Source organism: Falco naumanni, chromosome 19 (assembly GCF_017639655.2).
Source record: "Falco naumanni isolate bFalNau1 chromosome 19, bFalNau1.pat, whole genome shotgun sequence".
Taxonomy (NCBI): domain Eukaryota; kingdom Metazoa; phylum Chordata; class Aves; order Falconiformes; family Falconidae; genus Falco; species Falco naumanni.
The window spans coordinates 3653282-3673530 of NC_054072.1; the positions used below are offsets into that span (position 1 = coordinate 3653282).

General features: G+C 52.6%; 2 protein-coding genes across 9 annotated transcripts in view; one reads left to right on the forward strand and one right to left on the reverse strand.

Annotated features, from left to right (window-relative positions):
- Positions 1 to 9617, forward strand: part of LOXL2 (lysyl oxidase like 2) — a 61404-nt gene extending 51787 nt beyond the window's left edge. For 6 of the 8 annotated variants that reach the window (XM_040618254.1, XM_040618253.1, XM_040618251.1 and 3 more), the window contains 6 exons: positions 276 to 441; positions 674 to 917; positions 3893 to 4008; positions 4498 to 4634; positions 5507 to 5618; positions 7164 to 8372. In XM_040618254.1, coding sequence (XP_040474188.1) covers positions 276 to 441; positions 674 to 917; positions 3893 to 4008; positions 4498 to 4634; positions 5507 to 5618; positions 7164 to 7243 — 855 coding nt within the window. In that variant the 3' untranslated portion in view covers positions 7244 to 8372. Of the gene's footprint in view, positions 1 to 275; positions 442 to 673; positions 918 to 3892; positions 4009 to 4497; positions 4635 to 5506; positions 5619 to 7163; positions 8373 to 9437 lie in introns of those variants that run through there. The other 2 variants (XR_005831462.1, XR_005831461.1) reach the window with 2 other exon arrangements.
- Positions 9028 to 17709, reverse strand: R3HCC1 (R3H domain and coiled-coil containing 1). The gene is made up of 8 exons (XM_040618257.1): positions 17625 to 17709; positions 16865 to 16994; positions 15689 to 15826; positions 14177 to 15401; positions 13729 to 13901; positions 12404 to 12474; positions 11536 to 11631; positions 9028 to 9596 (listed from the first exon to the last, which is right to left on the reverse strand). The coding sequence occupies exons 2-8, from the start codon at positions 16957 to 16959 to the stop codon at positions 9448 to 9450; spliced, it is 1947 nt and encodes a 648-aa protein (XP_040474191.1). The 5' UTR covers positions 16960 to 16994; positions 17625 to 17709; the 3' UTR covers positions 9028 to 9447.
- Positions 17710 to 20249: the final 2540 nt, after the last annotated feature.

A 20249-nucleotide genomic window follows, 5' to 3' on the forward strand; every position in this document is an offset into this window, starting at 1 on the left:
GAGTTTTGTTTAGCACTGGACACATGTGTGGGGCAGGGGATATGGGACTGGGATTAAACCCTGTGTCGACCAGCTTTCTGCTTAAACAGATTTGGTGCTCATTCCCCAAGTTACTCATCTCCTCTGCTCCAGCATCCTTTAGCGAAATCTGTCTCCGTGCATTGATCATCACAGGAGGGGAGAATGCAAGTTACAGGGGGATAAATATTCCACTAAATAAAGTCCACTAAACACTGAAGAGTGTGTGAAATGCTTTTTTCTGCCTTTCTTCCCAGGAAACCTGGTACTGGCACGGAGACATCAGCGCTGACAACGTAGTCATGAGCGGCGTCAAGTGTTCGGGGACAGAGATGTCCCTGGCCCACTGTCGTCACGATGGAGCCGATGTCTCCTGTCCCAGAGGAGGTGGTCGTTTTGGTGCTGGTGTATCCTGCTCGGAGAGTGAGTGACTCAGGTTTTTATTTCATTTTGGCATTGTTTGCCCTGAGATATGCAGGAGAAATGGCGTGGCCCATGCTGTGCCTTGGATATGCCAAAACAGTGGCAACTCGCTGCTGATGGGGCTGAGAAATAACAGTGCAAGGAAGGGGCTGGCTGCTGTCTCTGGCAGACCCTGGTGGGGCTTTTTTAGAAACCCATCAGTTAATTTTGAACCTTCCTCCCCACCCACCAGCTGCCCCCGACCTGGTGCTCAACGCCGAGCTGGTGGAGCAGACTGCCTACCTGGAGGACCGCCCCATGTTCATGCTGCAGTGCGCGCTGGAGGAGAACTGCCTGGCCAGCTCGGCCGTCAACACCTCCATCACCTCTGGGTACCGGCGCCTGCTGCGCTTCTCCTCCCAGATCCACAACAACGGGCAGTCCGACTTCCGCCCCAAGAACGGCCGCCACGCCTGGGTCTGGCACGACTGTCACCGGTGGGTGCCACGGGGTCGGTGCCTCCTTCCGTCCCCTTCTGCTGCCGGGGGTGGGGGCTGTTCTGCTGCGGGGTGATGGCGCTGAAAGGCTGGAGCGGTGGCTGTGGAGCTGCGATGGGTGTCAGGGCAGCTCTCATCCTCTGACAGCAGAGAAACCAGCTAATTAGAGTAGGAATTGTAACGAAGAACTGGTATATGAGCAAGACGGAGCTCTCCTTGGGAGAGATGTATATGCACGGGCAGTATGTACCTGGGGGTATGTGTACGTACACAGACGGAAGCGTGTGCCTGTGTACCTGCGGTGTGTAGGGAGATGCAGCCGTCTGAGCCACTTCCCTCACCTGGGGAAGGACTGCAGAACGCGCTGCAATTCTGCATTTTTATTTTTATTCTTTAATGCATCTTGGCTGCGTTTAAATTGTGCACAGCTGGGAGAGCTAGTTTTGTGCTTCTTTTTGACAAACAGTAAATTCACCCCCATAAATGCATAGTTTTTCAGAGGGAAACTGACAGTTTTGGCCAAAGTAAACCAGGAGGAGGAAAGGGAACTGGAACCAAGCCATCCAGATGCTTTGCTTCTGAAATGGCTTGTTACAGGCTTGATTTTTCTCTAATTTGGGGTAAAAAGGAGCTAAGTAACCAGCAGCACACAGCTCTTGTCCTGCCGCTGTTAAAACTTTCGCCTTGTGAAAACATCAGAGCAATAAATTCTCGAACCTAACGGTCCCTTACAGTCTTCATCAACAGCATGAACGAGGCAAGAGGTGTAGGTACGCAGCGCAGCAGCGTTGCGATGCTGCAGTGCCACTAGTCTGAAGCTTCAGACCGTGGTGGCCACTGACCCTGCGGACGGGCTGGTTTGCAATATTTGCAGCGGGAGGCACTGGTGCAATATTTGCAGCGGGAGGCACTGGTGCAATATTTGTAGCAGCTCATGCCTCGGCAGCACAGAACCAAAGGTAAATAGGCAATGGTGTAGTTAGGGGAGGAGGAAACCCGGAGCAGAGCGGCGGAGCATCTGCCTTCCCAGCCCTGTTGGGAAGGGGCTGGGGGGACACGTGGGGACCGCAGGGCTTTGAGCACAGCACTGTCACAAAGCAGGGCACCTGGAGCAATTTGGGAGAGGGCTGTGTAAGTGAGGTGAGGCTGGGAAAGGATCAGGAAGAGGCTGAGAGCCATCTGTGCGCTTTAAACTGGATTCTGTTTATACGGAGGAGGATGAACTCAATTCCTCTTCAATCTTTCCAGTCTGTAAACACCAGAATGTAAACACCTCTTTGAATGATTCAGACATATTTCAGAAACTGAGTCAAACTTGAGAACCTCAAACTTTTATCAGAGGCAGCCAAATTAGACAGCCTCAAAGTCAACAGCTCGGCCACTGCAGAATGCCTCTTCTTTCCTAGCTGCCCTGCTCCATCACTGGGACCTTCTGTTTGGTTGGCTTTTGATGTGGAAGTAGAACAGAAAAGGGAAAGACCTACAGCAGGGAGTGAAAAGCGATTAAATTCTGGCAGGTGGCTTTTTTTTTTTTTGGTTAGGGGAAAGGCAGGAGGAGGTAAGAAGAAACCTAGTCTCCCAACGAAAAAATTTCCTCCCCTTCCCTCATCCTCCCTCCTTTATCTGTAAATACGTGTGCAGAGTGATGCTGCAGTAATGGTGGTTGGAAGTTTTTAAGCCATGATTATTTTTACAGCTGGAAAGGAAAGGATATCTGCACATTTTTTGTCCTTTTTTTTTTTTTTTTTTTTTTTTAAACTCCTAAGTGATGGCTCTTTGAATTGGGGCCTGTCTGTGCAGCGGTGTAAGGACCCGCTCCACTCTCAGCACCCACAGCTGCTTTCCCGTTCGCCACAACGTGCTCACGCTGGGACTTTGCTCCCGGTTCCAAAACTGGGATGAAATTCAACCTGTTGCATCAGCACGGGTGTGCACCCAGCCGTGACCATGCGGAGCACCCATATTGTTCTAATCGGGTATTTCCATCCGATCCCTGCTCCGCAAGTCTCACCGGCTTCAGCTGGAATGAAGCACAGGCTGAAGTTTTTGCAGAACCAGAGCATGGCATAGAAAAGGTCCATGTTCTCGGGTCCAAAATCACCCAAACTGCCGTAGCCTGCGCTGGTTAGGGGTCTGCAGCGCAGATCGTGTGCTCTCCCCCAGCTGTTGCTGCACCCAGCAGCGCTGCAGCGTTCGTGCCGGCAGCCCGGCTCAGGCTGAGCTGCCACTAACGCTTCCCTGTTTAAAATTCCGTGTGCGAACCCAGCTGTCGGGTTGTTTAGATCCGAGCGGTGCGAGCTCGGAGAGAAGCTGGTTCCATCTGTCGTGAAGTTTTCTGCCAATAAATTTACATTCTGCTGCTTAAAAATAAATAAATAAAAATAGCCAGGTTGCCGGTTTGGGTACATCTAGGGCTGTTTGCAGGCTGTTAAGGAGAAGGTGAAATATTTCCTGCGGTAAACGACAGGGCCACTAGAAGTGATGACCTGGCTGAATGATGGCTTTGATTTTTATTTACCCCCCCACCCCATTCCTTGCTATTGTAAAGCATGGGGTGGTCCTACGAAGGCTTGGGCATGCTCTCCCCTGGAAAAGCTTTAGCACTTGATATGTAAATAAATATCCAGGCCAGGAGCCAGCATGAAGGCAGCATGGGTGATGGCGCTGTGCAAGGATTACGCCCAAGGGAATATTTCCTGGCTGTGTTTTCTCTTGCTCTACCTCCTGCCGCGCCGCTTGGTCCGTAGCACTTCATGTGTTGTCGTGTGTTTCCCCCCGCGGGGCTGGGAGGTGAAATGCCTGGCCCAGGGGATGCAACAACACAAAAAGCCGAGGCTGGGCTACTCACATCCGAGTCGTCGTGGCCCAGCCACTGGCCCACCCCTGCTGGGGTCGACAGTGCAGCCCTTCAGACCTGGTGGTTAAAGGGGTGGCTGTTTTCCCTCGAGGTAATTCTCCCCGTCTGTGCTTTGCAGGCATTACCACAGCATGGAGGTTTTTACCCACTACGACCTCTTGAACCTCAATGGAACCAAGGTGGCTGAAGGACACAAAGCCAGCTTCTGCCTGGAAGACACCGAGTGCGAAGCAGGTATATCTGCCAGAGCCCTTTGTGCTGGGAATTTATCGCTGTCCCCGTACAGGTGCCTGGCTTTGGAGATGCTGCTGATGTCCTGAGGGCTGCGTATCTCTGGGGTGATCTCTGCAGGTATAGGAGAATCCCTGAAGGCCCCATATGCTGAGGTTTCCAGCCCTCAGCTCCTTACATCCTTACTCTGAGCTGCTCTGGAAACCTCGGTGTGCGTTTTCTGATTCCTGTAAAGGGAGAAATTTCAAAACACGCCTCTTAGGTGCTGAGGTGTGGAAGGCAGCAGCTCCTCCTGTGCAGTTAAGCAGGGCAGGTGTTTCAATACAAGACGTTGAGCAAGGCACGGTTCTGTTAAATCTCACCCAAAATACTGCGCCGGTAGCTTCTTACTGTCTTCCACTGGGTCTTCCTCTGACATGTCCAAGGGTGGGAAATTCCCAGCCTGACTCGCTGGGAACGTAACACTTCATGCCTTTAACTCTTTCCATTTAGATGTGCAAAAACAGTACGAATGTGCCAATTTTGGTGAACAAGGGATCACGGTCGGATGCTGGGACGTGTACCGTCATGACATCGACTGCCAGTGGATCGACATTACTGATGTCCCACCGGGCGATTACCTCTTCCAGGTACGGGAGAAAAACAGGATTTGAGGCATTGCTGTGTGCTTTTTAGCTTACCCATTAGGGATGTCAAGAACGTAACTAGTTTATTTGTACATCTCCTACAGTACTATAAGCTTCCAATTATGAAGAGATTATGTTCCCAAGGTACTTAAAAGAAAAAGAATTAACCTAACGGGCCAGCAAAGCGCTACCATACCACATACTTCCCCCCGAAGTGAAAAAAAATCAGGGTCAGCAACCACAGCTCAGAAATGACAGTCTTAAGAAATCCACATCCAGCCAACACTTGATAGTCCTTATCTATCTAGTATTCTTATCTATAGACAAGATAGTCCTTATCTACCAACCCGTGCGCTGCTGACATCGTGTTCCATCTCACGTTCTGTATCGGCGCAGCATCCCGCTGTTTGTCTTGTACTAAGTTTTTGAGCTGTTTGTAAGCAAGGCTGGCTTCATTTGGGGATCAAACGGTGCTGTTCTTGTGTTTGCATGAGGAGTTAAGACTCTGCCTCCAGTCTGGTTTGTGCAAGTGGGTGGAGCGGGGGGGAGAAATCTTTGGTTCTAAAAACAGCCGCTTAAACTGGAGAGGAGGGAAGGGAAATTATTTTTGTCTGCACTGCTATCGTGTGAGAAATGGAGTGAAGGTGTCTGAGGGTATGTCTTGGTGCCTGGGGGAAGGTGTGATCCTGATCTGGCTTTAATGGGTTTCTGTCTTCTTGCAAAATGAGTGAGTTTTTTTTTTTTTTTTTTTTTGGTAACGGAAAAAATTATTATGGTATAATGAAAAAGCTGATTCCGTCTCAGTCTGCCTAGCAAGTGTCACACCCAGTCCACCTTTCAGTAACTTTGTGCTGTGTTTCTCCATCACTCCCTAGGTCGTCATCAACCCCAACTACGAAGTCGCTGAATCAGATTATTCAAATAACGTGATGAAATGCAGGAGCCGGTACGATGGGCAGCGCATCTGGATGTACAACTGCCACATAGGTGAGAGGGACTTCTGCGGGGGGATGCTTAACGGCTGCCCGGTTAGATCACACCGCGTCGCTGGCTCTTTGCTACTGCTCGGTGCTTCCATTGCAACGTGCTGATGTGCTGTTGATCACTTTGCACGGGCTTGGAGAGACGAGAGACTCAGCCCAAACTACGCTGGTGCTGTTTGTTGTAGACCTCTCACAGGGTCAGGCTGCTACGGGTTGCAGATGGTAAATGGCTGGACGGGGGTGGGATGGTTTGCATCTTATGTGTTACTTACAACACTGGTAAGACAGCTCTCTGTGCAAGATGCGAAAGAAATCCCTCAGGCTTGGGGGAACGGGGATAACAGATGTTCCAGCTGTACCTCTTCTACAAGGAAATGAGCATTTTTCCCCTCCCAAGACTGGGAGATGTAAGGAAAGCTCGGGTGCAACCTGAGAACTTGTTCGGAGTGCCTGAGTCAGTCCAGGCAAACAACTCCACCTTCTTATTACTCAGAAGTCTAATTACTATTAGACTCAAATTATTACCAGCCTGGGGCTGACCACCTCACACCCCAAAGCTTCTCTTCCCTTGAAAAGCAAACAAGAGCAGTGGAGAAGAGCCCTCCGCTCAAGCCAGAAATGAAAAGACTTTGCTGTCCCTTGAATGCGAGGGAAAACTGCCTATTTTTCTCAAATTCGTGTAAAACATTATCATTTGGAATTTTTTGGGGGTCTTGGAAATAGCAAAGCCAACCTAGTTTAAATTTGCATTAGCAGTCAATTGTCAAAACCATTTTAAAACGGAATTAAGTTGGGGGCTTTGTAAGGTAATTTATTTTCTGTGTCAAAAACAGTTTAACAGCAACTGCCTGCCAACCTCCAAATAAAACCAGTGGCGAAGGCTATTTCCAGAGCTGGCTGAAGTTCTTCAAGGAGTGTTTTTCCTGAAAAAATTCCATGTAACCACTGATTTTTCTTGTTAATTTGCTGGGGTTTTTTTAAGAAAATACTTGTCTTGTGTGTCACGCTTCAGATTGTGACCTAGTTCAGAAAAGCCAAACCCACTTCATCTGGATGAACGGACACTGAAGTGCTGGATGGGCTCTCCAGCTGAGCTTGAAACTCTTTTTGTTTAAAAATAAATGTATTTAGCTTTCATTGTCTCTCAACTAGCAAAAAGTAAGGGCCTGGTTTTTAAGAAGAGTAAAAAGAACCCACTTACCGCCAGCCTCGGGAGGAGCCCACTTCACAGGTCCCGATAGTCGTCACCTCCTTGTTTTAAGCAACAAATGGAGGGTACTTTGTGATCTGGTCTTTCAAATACATAAAAGCCTAGATCCAGCACTCCTGGGGCCTCTTGGCTGTTCCAGTTATGGTAAGATTTAATTAACTGCCTAAATTAATTAGCCCGGGACAATCTTTGCTCTTCCAGTGCTTGCTTTGAGCCCTTCATTCTTGCAGCATCTTTTGCAGATCACGCAAAACCCCGGTGCGCTGGCTGCCTCGTGCTGCAAACTGCCTCTGCTGCTGCCTCCTGCTCAACCCTGTGCTCTTTCTGTGAACTCCCCAGGTGGCTCCTTCAGCGACGAAACGGAACAGAAGTTTGAACACTTCAGCGGACTCACAAATAACAAGGTGTCCACCCGATAGAACAGCATCGCCTCCCACCCCACTATTTAAAGAAGCGAGGTTTCCTGCTTCGGTGATTTCCCTAACCACTGCACACAAAAAAAAAAAAGAAAATCAAGCAAACAATCAAACTCTAAATTAGCAAGGTAAATTATTTTCTAAAGATGCCTTCCTTCCCGGTTTAGGTGCTCAGACCACCCCGTGTCTGTTGTAACTCCGTTCCCTACTGCTGCGGTAGTTAGGAGCAGGCTCTTTAAAACTCTGCTTGGCTCCGTATCTTCACTATTCCAACCTTCTCCACCAAGATTTCTCCCTCCACTTTGCAGCACCATCTTTATTCACAGACGTAGGTCCAGGCTGCAGCAAGCACAATCTGCCTTTGGGTACCAACAACCTAAAAATGTGTCTCTACCATTCACTTTCAAGGCATTCATTTTGGTATCTTTAAGCTCTTTTGACTCAAGCTTGAACGCACCATTGATGCAAATGCCTCCGTTTGTGACGCTGCTCCTCGAACCCAGCTAATCCTCAGTACTGCCATGTCGTTACTCCATTTTAGTAAAGAAACACAGGAAAGGGGGGGAAAAAAAAGTTGGAGCGGCTTTTTCTGAGCAGAACAGTATAAAGCATAATTTAATACTGCAGTGAAACTCTTGTACTCAACAATCAATTCCAACACAATCCTTGAAGTGGAGCAGCTAATGCAGAACGGTTTTCCACGCGTGCATCAGGGCTCCGTGAAGCTACACCTCCCTTGTAACATCTCGAAGACTTCACAGATCTCCTGAGGAGGAGTCCCCTGGGCTGTGAATTTCCATTAGGCAGTAAGCTATTGACCCAATAGGTTCTACATACATCAAAATATTACCTTCTAAGCTGGATATTCACTCTGTCTTGTCTTTAAGGGATGAATTTAGTTAAGGCATTGTATCCTCACTGTACCTGACAGAGGTAACTCCATGGCTTTCATCATCAGGGATCTGGACCGGTGCTGTCACAGACCCACCTGTGTAAGTTGTCTTGAAAAGGATTTTGACACTTGGTAGCTTCATAATGGTGCTAAGTGTGTTCCTCTGTTTGTTTGAGGACACACGTTGCTACAGATTTTTCAGACACAGCTACTTGAATAAAAGTGTTTTACCCAGAAAAATGTTTTATATGCCCTTTGTGTATTTCTATTCCATGAAAAGTTTAGGGCCTTGTTCACAATTCCTGGTACTGAAGCTTTTCCTCCCTCGGTGTTTGTACAGAAGACTTCTACCTGCAGCTTAAGTTAACAGAACACTTTTAGCTGACAGTTTCAATCCACAGGGGGATGGAAAGTGGCTGCATCCAAGTTGTGCTATCCATAACCTACCTCACAGGGATGTTGTGAGGCTTAAAGAATGCAGAAGTCTATTGCTAATGCCTGGCAGAGTATTTCTGTCACTTATCCAGTGGCCCAGATGGTGGCATCTACCAAAGGTTTTTAGCCTACTGTAAGTTGGAAAACTCCATTTTGTTCTCAAGGTGCCAGGCTGTGTAGCAAAAGCAGAGTCTGAGATGTGCTGGGTGCTCACTGGCTGCTGCCACGACACCGTGTCTTGCAGCATCTCTTCACACCAGGCTCTGGGCAAATCACAACTGGCAAGTTCTGGTTTTTCTTTCCCTAATCGGGGTGTGACAACTTTCCCTGCTAACAAAGCAATTAACAAAGCAAGTCAGGCTCTTTAAACACTGTGTAAATAAGGAAAAACCCTGAAACTCACTTGCATTCAATGCTTGTCAGTTTTGTGGGGTATTTTAACAATAACGTTACAACCAAGTAAACATTGAACAGATTTTTTTTGACTCCTGCAGATGCTCTGCTCTTGCTTACAGCTGAATTTTGGCCAACAAGATACAATTCCCTTCCTCTAGTGCTTTTGTTGTTGTTTCTTAAACTGTAGAGCAGGCTTTTCTACAAGCAGCCTTACTCTCTGTGAGTGCCCCAGTGAGTAACAGACACTTTGAAACACAGTAGGGCGAGATGCTCTCCACAATGAAAAGCTAACAGCCCTCACAGGGCTTGGCTCTTGAGCTCAGGATCTCAGTAATAGTAAACTTCTCCCCCTTCCCAACTTCAGAAAGAAAAGATTCTGCTAATCCATAAGAGAACATCCCCGTGGCGACTCACTTTTCTGCATGCAGTTTAATATGTCACAGCCATGCTCATCTATACATCTTTTTTTTTTAGCCGAAACTGTTTATTCCTCCTGGTCCAAGCCTTCTGGCAGGAGCATTTCGGTGCCCGAGACGTCCTGCTGCTTGTTCTTCAAACCCAGAGCCCGGGTCACCAGCCTCTTCGCCACGGCAGTGTCAGTCTGGGGTCTCTCTTTTGCAAGGTGAAGGAGCTCTAGGTAAAAATGGGTGAAAATCATTAAGTTAGTGCTTGTTCCGGAACAGTCTCGTGGCTAAGCCGTAGGACTGGCCGACGGGAAAGGCTGATTTCTATTTCCTTAGTTTCAGAATTAGCCCAGGAGCCTGAGCAAACCATTCTATCCCTATCCAGTAAATTGCCTTTTCTTTTCGAAAAACGTGCCTCTAGATTTGTACTTCTGATTTTTCCATGACAGTTCACGAGCTATTTGGCTATGATTAAGCTCCAGCCCTCCTCTGCAGTGGCAGAGAGGACTGTTCCCCGTTCGCTTCCAGGAACAGCTTCCTCACCCTTCCTGGCATAATTCAGCAAGTCACATCTCTGAGAACAAAATGAAGGCATGCGGTCCAACCGATCTATCCGTGCACAGGGAAGTTTGATCTCAATTTAGATTAATCCCAACCAGCAGTCTTACATCCTTCAAAAACAGCAAGGAATAAAAAAAACGCTGCATTTTTGAAAAATCAGCTAAATACATCAGATGCTTTGGGAAAGTCTTTGGCCAGTAACCTCCGTTTTCTGGTAGACACCTGGCTTGCTACAGTTTCATCTTACAAGAACCAAATACACCCAAACTTTACCAAATCCACAGCGGTCTGGATTTGGCAAGTACCTAATCATTTATCAGCAACTGTTTGCAATTTTATTATCCAGTTAGCAATGGGGGCTTTGCTTGCTTTTTCAGAAATGTTATTAATAAAGGCAGCCCATCAGCAGCTTAAAGAAAAAGGGGCAGACTCAAACTATCCGCAGCTTAGAAAACAAAACTGCCACTCTTTCTTGACGAAGCTACAAAAAAAAAAAAAAAAAAAAAAAAAAAAAAAAGAAGAGACACTGTCACCTAATTGAGATCCAAATTTGTGTTTGGGAAAAAAAATAATATTGCAACTTGAACCAAATACAAGCGGAGTTTATATATAATGTTCCCCAGAAGGAGCTGATAACCTGATTCAGAAGCGTGCCGATCGGCTACGGCAACAGGAATCGGGGAGAGTGCAAAAAGAAATCCACTTCTCTGACGTTTCATTTCAATCCAGCAGTCTTAAAAACTCAGGAACTTCCGTGACAGTGTCCCTTTAAAGCGTTAATACTGAAATTTGTTCCAGCCGCAGCGTGCTGTGGAAATACCAGTACGGTTGTACCTTCAGCAAAGTCTCTACTGCTACACAATTCATGGCATTTCTTTATTGTGGCAAGTATAACTGATTACAGTATGATTTTAAAAGGCAATACAATAAATAAAACTGTTAATGGCTAAGCTTAATTTTTTTTTTCCTTCACCTAATACTGAATAAAATTACGCCAACCACCAAATGTAACGGCTGTCAGGTTTGTCTCATCTATGGCCTTTAACCGGGCAAAATTTAATAAGCCAGAGCAGCTTACGGGGCAGGATGGTGGCATTTGCCACACTTCGCTTCCTGCAGCCAGAGAAAACAAAACAAAAAACAACAGGATTTGCTGCTGTTTTGATTCAGTCCGTCCGTGCCGGCAGAGCAAGAGCGACTGCAAATTTCAGCACAGGTTAACAGCTGTAGTTATCTTTCCTGTAAGCAGAATATAACGCAGTCTTGTTCTGCACGGAGGGGTTTTGTCATCACATTCACCTGTGCCAACCGCAGGCAGAAACCAGCGTGACTGACTCAGCAAAGTTTTAACATAACTATGATACAGGTTGGCTGGAAATACTGTAAAAAAAAACCAAAAAAAACCCCACACCTGAAGACTCCACAGCTCACTGTCCTGCCTTGCCAATAAAGCTATAAAAAAAAAACCTAACAAAAAAAAAAAAAAAAGGAAATACTGGTCCTTAATATCTATTTCCCATTTAACTTGTCATTGTGACCGCCCAGGATACAGAAGGGTGGTAAACCAACAACTACAACTACTAATAGTAGAAAAAAGATCGCCTTACTTGGTCGCTGAAGTGCCTTGATTTTCGACTGCTTTGTTGCGTGGATCAAAGGTCGGATCTTTAAAGAAGGATAACGCCGCCCCAAGGCTTGAGATGCTTCAAAAAAACACAAAGATTGCTGAAATTCAGACCGAATAGCAGTGGCTTTAATCGTAAAAATGATTACATGGTATAATAAGACTGAATAATTCAAGCTTCAGCAGCTGATATGTTATCTCAGGACTTTTACTAAAACTAAATTCGTTCTGGTCACCTCAGGCTTACGCCAGACGTGCCTCGGGCAGGAAGCATCCCCAGAAAATACAAACACAATTTTTAAAAGACAACTCTCTCGTTATTAGACTGAATCCCCAGAAACAAACATAAAACTTTCGGACTCCGTACGCTGCTGGAGGGAAACTTCTTGGGGTGTTTGTCCCTGAGAAGGGTCAGTTTGTCCAGTGGCTTGTGTCTGACCTGCGGCCCCAGGAGGTGACTGTAGGCTTGCAGGAATTTTGTCTAGTTACAGGAGAAAAAAAAAAAAAAAAAAAGAAAAAACACCCAAAAAACCACACTGAAGTGGCAAAACAGATTAAATTCTAGAAATGCTCCCTCAACAAAAGGTGCCCTGGTAATTATCTGAGCCAATTCAAAACCTGTTGGTCTTGCAAAGCGGAGTTCCCACACGCCACCGCGGTCATTTCAGCTTCTCAAGCTTTCCAAATTTGAAGCGCCCAGGAGGAAAGACGTGCTGATCCGTGACTCCTTGGGCAAGGGCTCAGCAGGAGCGCACGGCTCGGCATGGCAAACCGCGGCGTCCCCGCGCCAGAGCGGAGAAACCCCAGCAGCGATGTGCTCCCTCGCTCAGCCACGACCCCGGTCACGCTACCTGCAGACAGGCTCGAGAAGATTCCCAGGGCGTGCGTATCGTCGACCCACTGGATTTTGAAACCGCTCTCACTAAAAGTGAAGAAAAAAAAAAAAAAAAATCATTACTAAGAAAGAAAAAAACCAAACAAAACCACGCAGTAAAACCCGTCAGCCACCCTGAGTTAGCAAAAGTACTTAAGATTTTTATGTAGACAGCCGGTGCTTTTCCAAGATTATCCTCATTTTGCATGAGGGGAAAGAAAAGAAGGAACAGAAGAACATCAGGACGTGCCCCTTTCGAGGCCACAAGACACGATTACCCCATCAGCTGCCCCAAGAACTCAAAGAAACCCCCGGCCAAAAATCAAGCTCAATTTCAAAGGCTGTGTCCTAACGCCAAAACAGCCTTCGCCATTTACGTAGTGCTTTACAAACACCACCCGACTGCTCAGACAACTACAATAAAAAGCAAGCGATTTAAAAATAAGTGGTTTACAAAGCTCGGGATGAAGAGACCAAGGTGAAAAACTAATAAAAGCGTCAGTGGAAAATGTGAGTTGGGGAGCAGGGAGTTCAAAGCTTTTCCTGCAGCGCAGGCAATACAACCGACTGCTCAGATTAGATCCATCAATTCTCAGCTCAGTTTCACAGCGAGTGGGGAAAAAAAAAAAAAAACCACATTAGAGGAAAGGCGCGCAATAGACAGTAGCTTATTTAAAACGTAAATCATGGGGTTTAATTTCAGGGATCCGCAGAGCAAAGTGTTCACATCTAGGTGTATCAGGAGAGGAGGAGGATGGCGAGGAAGAGGGAGAGGCGCCTGCAGACACCATTTCTGTGCCCTCTGGGAGAAGCCAGTTTAATTCAGCACTGGACCGAGCACCCTTTAACCAACGCGGGGCTGAACTCTGCTCTGGTCCTGCTGCTGATCCAGCATCGCTCCCTTAGGCACAAGGCTCCGCTCCACATATTTACATAATAAATCTTATCTCCAGCAGCAGAATCGAGCCCTTTTCCTTGCAAAGCTTCACGTAAGCACGTGATTTCGCTCAGGCCCCAGAACGCACTAACGGAGAAGCTCCCAAAGACTCTCGCTGAGGCCAGAGCAGCAGGAATAAGCCTGCGTGTAGATAACTGTGCGTACCACAAAGCCCTGAAGAACCAGCCGAGGTTTAAATCATGCATAAACTGCAGGAAAGCAGCCTCAAAGGCACAGAAAGAGCGTAAGACAGAAAGGCATGAAGGCGAAACTAAAATGCAAAATGTATCAGGTTCTCTTGTGTGTTCAAGGCTGGTTGGTGCTGCCTTTGTGCCCCCGATGTGCTCAGGCTCTCTGGTACTCACTGGAAGTCCGAGAACACCTCCAGCAGGTGCTCCGTTTTCAGTGATGGAGAGAAGTCATAGATTTCTGTTACGTGGCCAAAATCCCCCTCGCTGAGCTGCGCATCTCCGTAGCTGGAATAATCAAAGCTGATCTTCTCGATGCTTATGTCCTTCACGGTTAAATTACCCACAATCTGAGAATATTAAAAAAAAAAAAAAAACCAACCAAACAAAAAAAAAAAAATCAAGACAAGGTTTCGCTTTGAAGAGCGATCCTCCGGGTCCCGCTTTGGTCCCTGCGAGCCACGTCTGCGGCCACGCTCCTGCCAACAGGTTCGGCAGCCGCCTGGAGCAGCCCCGGCACAGGGATTCTCCTCCCAGGGATGAATGCCTTCCCCTAGGCTGACTCCCGAGCCACCTCTTCTCCCCAGAATCCCTCCCCGTGGCAATACCCGTAGCAAAACACTACCTCTGCAAAGAGCTCTGCGGTGCAGTCGTCCTCGAGGCTGCCCTGCCCGCCGACGGCTGCGCTCTCCTCTCTACCACCTGCAGACAAATGCAGCTCATGCCACAGCGCATCAGCCAAGCCTGAACGCTCCTTGTCCTCCTCATCCACCACCGGTGCCTTCCCGCTGTGGTTCTGCACAGCAGCAGCCACCCGGTGCTCATCCTGCTCCTCAGGAGCTGGTGGCTCAGCACCACACACCGGCTCAGGTGCAACCAGAGGCTCGTTCGAGGCTTCTGAGGGGTTCTGGCATTGGGGCTGCTCCACCTGCGCCACACCGGGATGCTCCTGATCTTGGCTTTCCAGTCGGGAAAGACTCTCGCCTCCCTCCACCGCGCCGGCATCCCCAAAGTCCTTGCCCTGTTCTTCAGGGGGTGACATGTTTCCACCGCTCTCCGGGCTCCTGGCAGCAGCACAACTCTTATCTCGGTTTTCCAGCACCAGCCACGCTGGGTCCGTGCAGCAGTTTCTGCTCGGGCTTTCCGACAGGGAGGAGCTCTCGTCACACTCCAACACACCGGCATCCCGGCTCTCTGGGGCTTCAGCTTGCGCTTGGCACAGGATTTTGCTCCCTTCTGGTCCAACAGCGTTGTCACAGCTCAGACCTTGCTCTTCTGCTTCAGCTGGGTTTTCATTGTGGACGGAAGACAGGGAATCCGAACAGTCTTTATCCTGACTTTCCTGCCCAGAGAAAACGTTGCTGTTCTCCAGCGACGGAACAGCCGTACAACACGGAGGACATTCGCTGTTGGTGTCATCGTTACTTTTTCCCGAAACACACTCTTCGCCAGGCTCCTGTCGCTTGCCAAGGGCCAAGGAGACACCACCTGGGCTGCCTTCAGACTCGCCCAGCTCCTCCTGGGTGCCCCTGACCAAAGCTTTAGGGCAAATCTCTTCTTCTGGTGCCACATCCCCCGGTGACTCGGTGCCGGCTGCCACCAGCCCCTCCTGCTCCCCCCATTCCGCCTTCTTGCGCATCGCTTTCGGGACGTACAGGGCTTTATCCGGCTTCTTCCTGGGCGGCCTTTTTATCCTGCCAGACCCCACGCAGGCTCGAGAGTTGTCTCCGTGCATCTCCCCGCCGTGTCGCAGCCTGCCACCTCGGCCCCCCCGGCCCCACGGCTGCGCAGGTCGGTGCGGGCGCGGTGGGTTGCCGCTGGGTTTTTGGTCGCTCGTCTCGCTGGGCAGCCTGGGACAGAGAGAACGGCAAGATGTGAGCGGGGAGGAACGCAAGGAACATGGTATTTGCAAAAGAGAAAGAGGAGGAAAAACATCAAATCCACGTAGAAACCAGTAGATAAGAAATAAAAATTAAAAAAAAAGCCTCTGCTTCCTTAATGACTGGAAGATGCTATCGATAACGGACACCCTCCTCTCTGCGGAGAAGTGCCACACAAACTTTGCACTTATAATAAGCTGGAATAAAAAACCTTTGAGCACAGGAAGAGGAGCACCGTTACAGCCACTGCACCGTACCTTACGGCCGAGTGACAAATGACAGTCCTCCTCCTCCATCCTTCTCCCACAGAAAAGCTGCTCAACAAATCCACGTTGTCCACGGTCCGGTGGATCAGGTACCTGAGGCGACTGGAGAGGGGGGGGAACAGCAGCACTCTGGAGAGGGGGAGGGGGGAGAGGGCGTCAGCAAGTTGCAGGAAGGAAAAGGACAGGAACGGAGCAAGAATTTATTAATCTCTCTTCCCCCAGTCATTCCCAGCGTAGGGTTTAAATCCCAGCCCAAAAGCCAAGCCGGACTGCCTGGTATTCAAGAGCCAGAATCCCTTCGCCACCCTAAATGCCCAGACAGACGCACTCGCTCTGCACACAGAGCACCGGCGGGGCGGCTGGGACTCCCATTCCTGCCTCTCCCCGTACTGGGAGTGGCTGGGAAGCACCAGCAGAAGGCAGCCACCGGTCCCCTTCCTCCCAGTCTCAGCACACTCCAGAAACCAGCAACTAAAAGAATACGAACAGGTGAATAAAGATGTTTGATTTCGTTGTATTTAGAGATGTTTCTGCAATTTCAGTGTCGACCCTGAGCATTTTTTAATTGCACGGGTGCCTTCTCTGCCAAACATTTTTTAAAAAGCAATGAATTTAAGGTCACTACAAGCTGAACTAGGCAATCCCACCCCTGCTCCTGTCCGACACCCCCTTTTTGGCCACCTCAAGGGCTCCAAAGCTCACTGGATCGGGGACCCGGTCCAGTTAAATCCAGCCTGGCCAAAGAAAAAAGGTGCAGCGATCCAAGGCGAGGGAGCTCGCTGCCGTGGAGGAGGATCCGAGCGCAGGAAGCCCTCAGCAGAGAGGGGAAACGAACCAATTTGATTACGAAATTTTCATTATAACTCATCAAGCCGACCAGTGAGCTGGGCCAGGCTGCGGCCGGCGCAAAAGCCCCCAGCCCCCAAAACCGTCTCGGCCCGAAGCAGCACGGATAGAGGGGGGAGCACGGCGGATGTGGGTCCACAGGGATGCTCCGAGCTGGACCTCTGCCCTTCCACCCCAGAAACACGAGGCAGAAGTCACAACGTGTCCCTGCTCAGCACGTCCCATCGCCCAGGGACCGCGTGTGGCAGCGGGGAGCGGGTCACCCCGTGCCAAGACCCCTCTGTTGGCCGCCTGGGATGGGGGGGGGGGGGAGAGACCCACCTGTGGTGCTGCCCCTGCAGCATGAAGTGCTCCAGCTCCTCCGTGATCCTGCCCACGAACTCATCCTCGTTGGGCGAGAGGAAGACGCCGTCCATGGAGCGCAGCGCCAGGGTGGCAGCGGGCAGGAGGCCTGCGGAGGGACAGGGCCACATGGAGAGGCAGCTGCCAGCTCCCCGGCCCTGGGGGGGCCTCGCCCCTCCCCCCCCCCCCCCCAACCTGACCCGTCCTCTGTGCGGCTGGGTGCGCCCAGCTGCAGCCCTGACCCCCCCCGCCCGGTGCATCCAAGGCCCCTGGGCAGCCTGGGCACCCCTCCCCCTCCCCTGCGCACCCCCCGTGGCCCTGTGCACCCCTCCCTCTCCCCTGTGCACCCCCCGTGGCTCCGTGCACCCCTCCCCCTCCCCTGCGCACCCCCGGTGGCTCTGTGCACCCCTCCCCCCTCCCCTGCGCACCCCCCGTGGCTCTGCGCACCCCTCCCCCGCGCACCCCCAGCCCCCTGCGCTGCCCAGGCCCCCTGTTATCCCCCCCACGCCCCCCCAGCACCCCGCGCCGCCCCGGACCCCCCCGCACAGCACCTCCCGCCGCTCTGCGCCCCGCCACCCCCTCCCCGTGCACCCCCCGCCCCCCCCCCCACGTGCTGCTCACACACCCCGCTCTCCCCCCCCCCGCCGGGCACCCCCAGCACCCCGTAACCGCCCCCCTCCCCATCCCCGGCCACCGCCAGCCCCCCCGGCCGGGACCCCCCCCCCCCCGCCGCCCTCACCGCCAGGCCCGGGCGAGCGGCTCTTCCCGGCGCGGCGCCTGCGCCCGACCCGGCTCCTCCCGCCCGGCTGCAGCCCCGCCCCGCCGGGGAGCCGGCACGCGGGGGCCCTGCCCCCACCCGGGGGCCGAGACACGCGTGGGGGGATCCCGGTTCCCCCTGCCGGGGAGCCTGCACGCGCGGGGGGGGTTCCTGCTCCGGCCCCCCCCGACCAGGGAGCCTGCACACGCGTGGGGGGGGGGGGTCCCGGCTCCGGTTCCCCTCACCCGGGGAGCCTGGACACGCGTGTGGGGGGGGTCCCGGCTCCGGTTCCCCTCACCCGGGGAGCCTGACACGCGTGGGGGGGGTCCCGGCCTCGGTTTCCCCGGCCCTGGGAGCCTGCACCCGCTTGGGGGGGGTCCCTGCCCTCCCCCAGGGAGCCTGCACACGCGGGGGGTGGGGGGGTGTGTCCCTGCCCCGGCCCCCCCCCACCAGGGAGCCCGGACATGCGTGGTGGGGGTCCCAGCCCCAGCTCCCCCCACTCGGGGAGCCTGGACACGCCTGGGGTGCGGGGGGGGGTCCCGGTTCCCTCGACCAGGGAGCCTAGACATGCGTAGCCGGGGGTCCCAGCCCCCCCCAGACAAGGGAGCCTGGACACGTGGGTGGGGGTCCCGGCCCCGGGTCCCTGGACACACATGGGGAGGGGGGGGTGTCCTGGCCCCAATTCCCCTCACCCAGGGAGCCTGGACACGCGTGGGAGGGGGGGTCCTGGACAAGAGAGCCTGGACACGCATTGGGGGTCCCAGCCCCCCCGACCAGGGAGTCTGGACATGCGTGGAGGGGGGGTGGGGGGGGGTCCAGGCCCCAGCTCCCCGCACTCGGGGAGCCTGGAGAGGTGTGGGGAGGGGTCCTGGCCCCTCGCACACAGAGCGACGTGTTTTCCCAGCTGCCCCCTCCCCCCCGTGGGTGCAGGGTCACACCAGTGGCCCCACGCGTGTCCAGGGCAGCGGTGGGCGCCGGAATGGTGGCAGCTCCCCGTGGACCCTCGCAGAGGTCGGGCAGGCGAGTCCCGGTTTGGGGGGGGGGGGGTGGGTGGGATGCCCAGGACTCCCCATCCCACAAACCCCCCCGTGGTGCCCCACTCCCCCCACGTTGCTGGGGGGCAGCACCCGGAGCAGCTGCCGCCTGGAGGAGCTTTACAGCCGGGCGTCCCCTGCTGTCCCCTGCCCCTGCTCCCTTTCCCTGGAAAGAAACGCTTTAATATCAAGTGGTTTAACGCTTTAATATCAAGTGGTTTAACGCTTTAAAGACGAGTATTTTTCCGCCATCGCGTGGGTTCCTCCGGCCAGAAATCCCAGAGTCTTCCGCCGCCTTGTCTTCTTCCTTAGGGAGACCCTGGCACGGAGCAGGGCCAGCAGCCTCCGAGTTTTGAGGTGACTCAACTGGCCATTTGGGCCGGTTTGGGGACGGCCAGGTGGAGCCAATGAGCCTGACAGGTGCTCAGCGTTTAATTATTCTCTTCACAGTCCTTCCTTAATCAGTTAATGCATAAATGGGCCCCAGGTGACAGTCTCTGGGAGAGGAAGGGGCCCAGGAATTGCAACCATTGCACACAACAGAAACAAGGGCAGCATCCATCCCCCAGCTGCCTTCCCAGGGGTGCTGAGCCCCCCACTCAGCAAAGAGATGCTCACCGCGTGGCCCTGAGCCCCTCTTGTGCTGAACGTCATGGTCACGGAAAACAAACCACGTGGTTTGTTAGCAACGTGTTGGAAGGTAACTAATGACACCCTCGTTATTTCTCTCCTGGGAGCAGAGAAGCACTTGGTCCGGGCTCCCTCCGCACACCACGAGGGATGCACGAAGTTGGTACATCAGAGACATCCCCACACCGGTGCCGGGAGAGGTGCTGGGAGGGACGCTGGCCTCACCAGTGCTGGGAGGGACGCTGGCCTCGCCGGTGCCGGGAGAGGTGCCGGGAGAGGTGCTGGGAGGGATGCTGGCCTCGCCAGTGCCGGGAGCGACGCTGGCCTCACCAGTGCTGGGAGGGATGCTGGCCTCGCCGGTGCTGGGAGGGATGCTGGGAGGGACGCTGGCCTCGCCGGTGCGGGAGAGGTGCTGGGAGGGACGCTGGCCTCACTGGTTCCGGGAGAGATGCTGGGAAGGGATGCTGGCCTCACCGGTGCCGGGAGAGATGCTGGGAAGGGATGCTGGCCTCACCGGTGCCGGGAGAGATGCTGGGAAGGGATGCTGGCCTCACCGGTGCCGGGAGAGGTGCTGGGAGGGACGCTGGCCTCGCCGGTTCTGGGAGAGATGCTGGGAAGGGATGCTGGCCTCGCCGGTGCTGGGAGAGATGCTGGGAAGGGATGCTGGCCTCACCGGTGCCGGGAGAGGTGCTGGGAGGGACGCTGGCCTCGCCGGTGCCGGGAGAGGTGCTGGGAGGGACGCTGGCCTCGCCGGTTCTGGGAGAGATGCTGGGAAGGGATGCTGGCCTCGCCGGTGCTGGGAGAGGTGCTGGCCTCACCAGTACCAGGATTGATGCTGGGAGGGATGCTGGCCTCACCGGTGCTGGGAGAGGTGCTGGGAGGGACGCTGGCCTCGCCGGTGCCGGGAGAGGTGCCGGGAGGGATGCTGGCCTCACCGGTTCTG

Bases quoted from the DNA above. Each gene is read 5' to 3' on its own strand.
- R3HCC1 (XM_040618257.1), bottom strand. From the start codon at position 16,959: ATGGACGGCGTCTTCCTCTCGCCCAACGAGGATGAGTTCGTGGGCAGG. The intron at 15,827-16,864 runs GTGGGTCTCTCC...CCCCCTCTCCAG, and splicing joins CTGCAGGGGCAGCACCACAG to AGTGCTGCTGTTCCCCCCCC. The intron at 9,597-11,535 runs GTAAGGCGATCT...ATTTTTACCTAG, and splicing joins CAAGGCACTTCAGCGACCAA to AGCTCCTTCACCTTGCAAAA.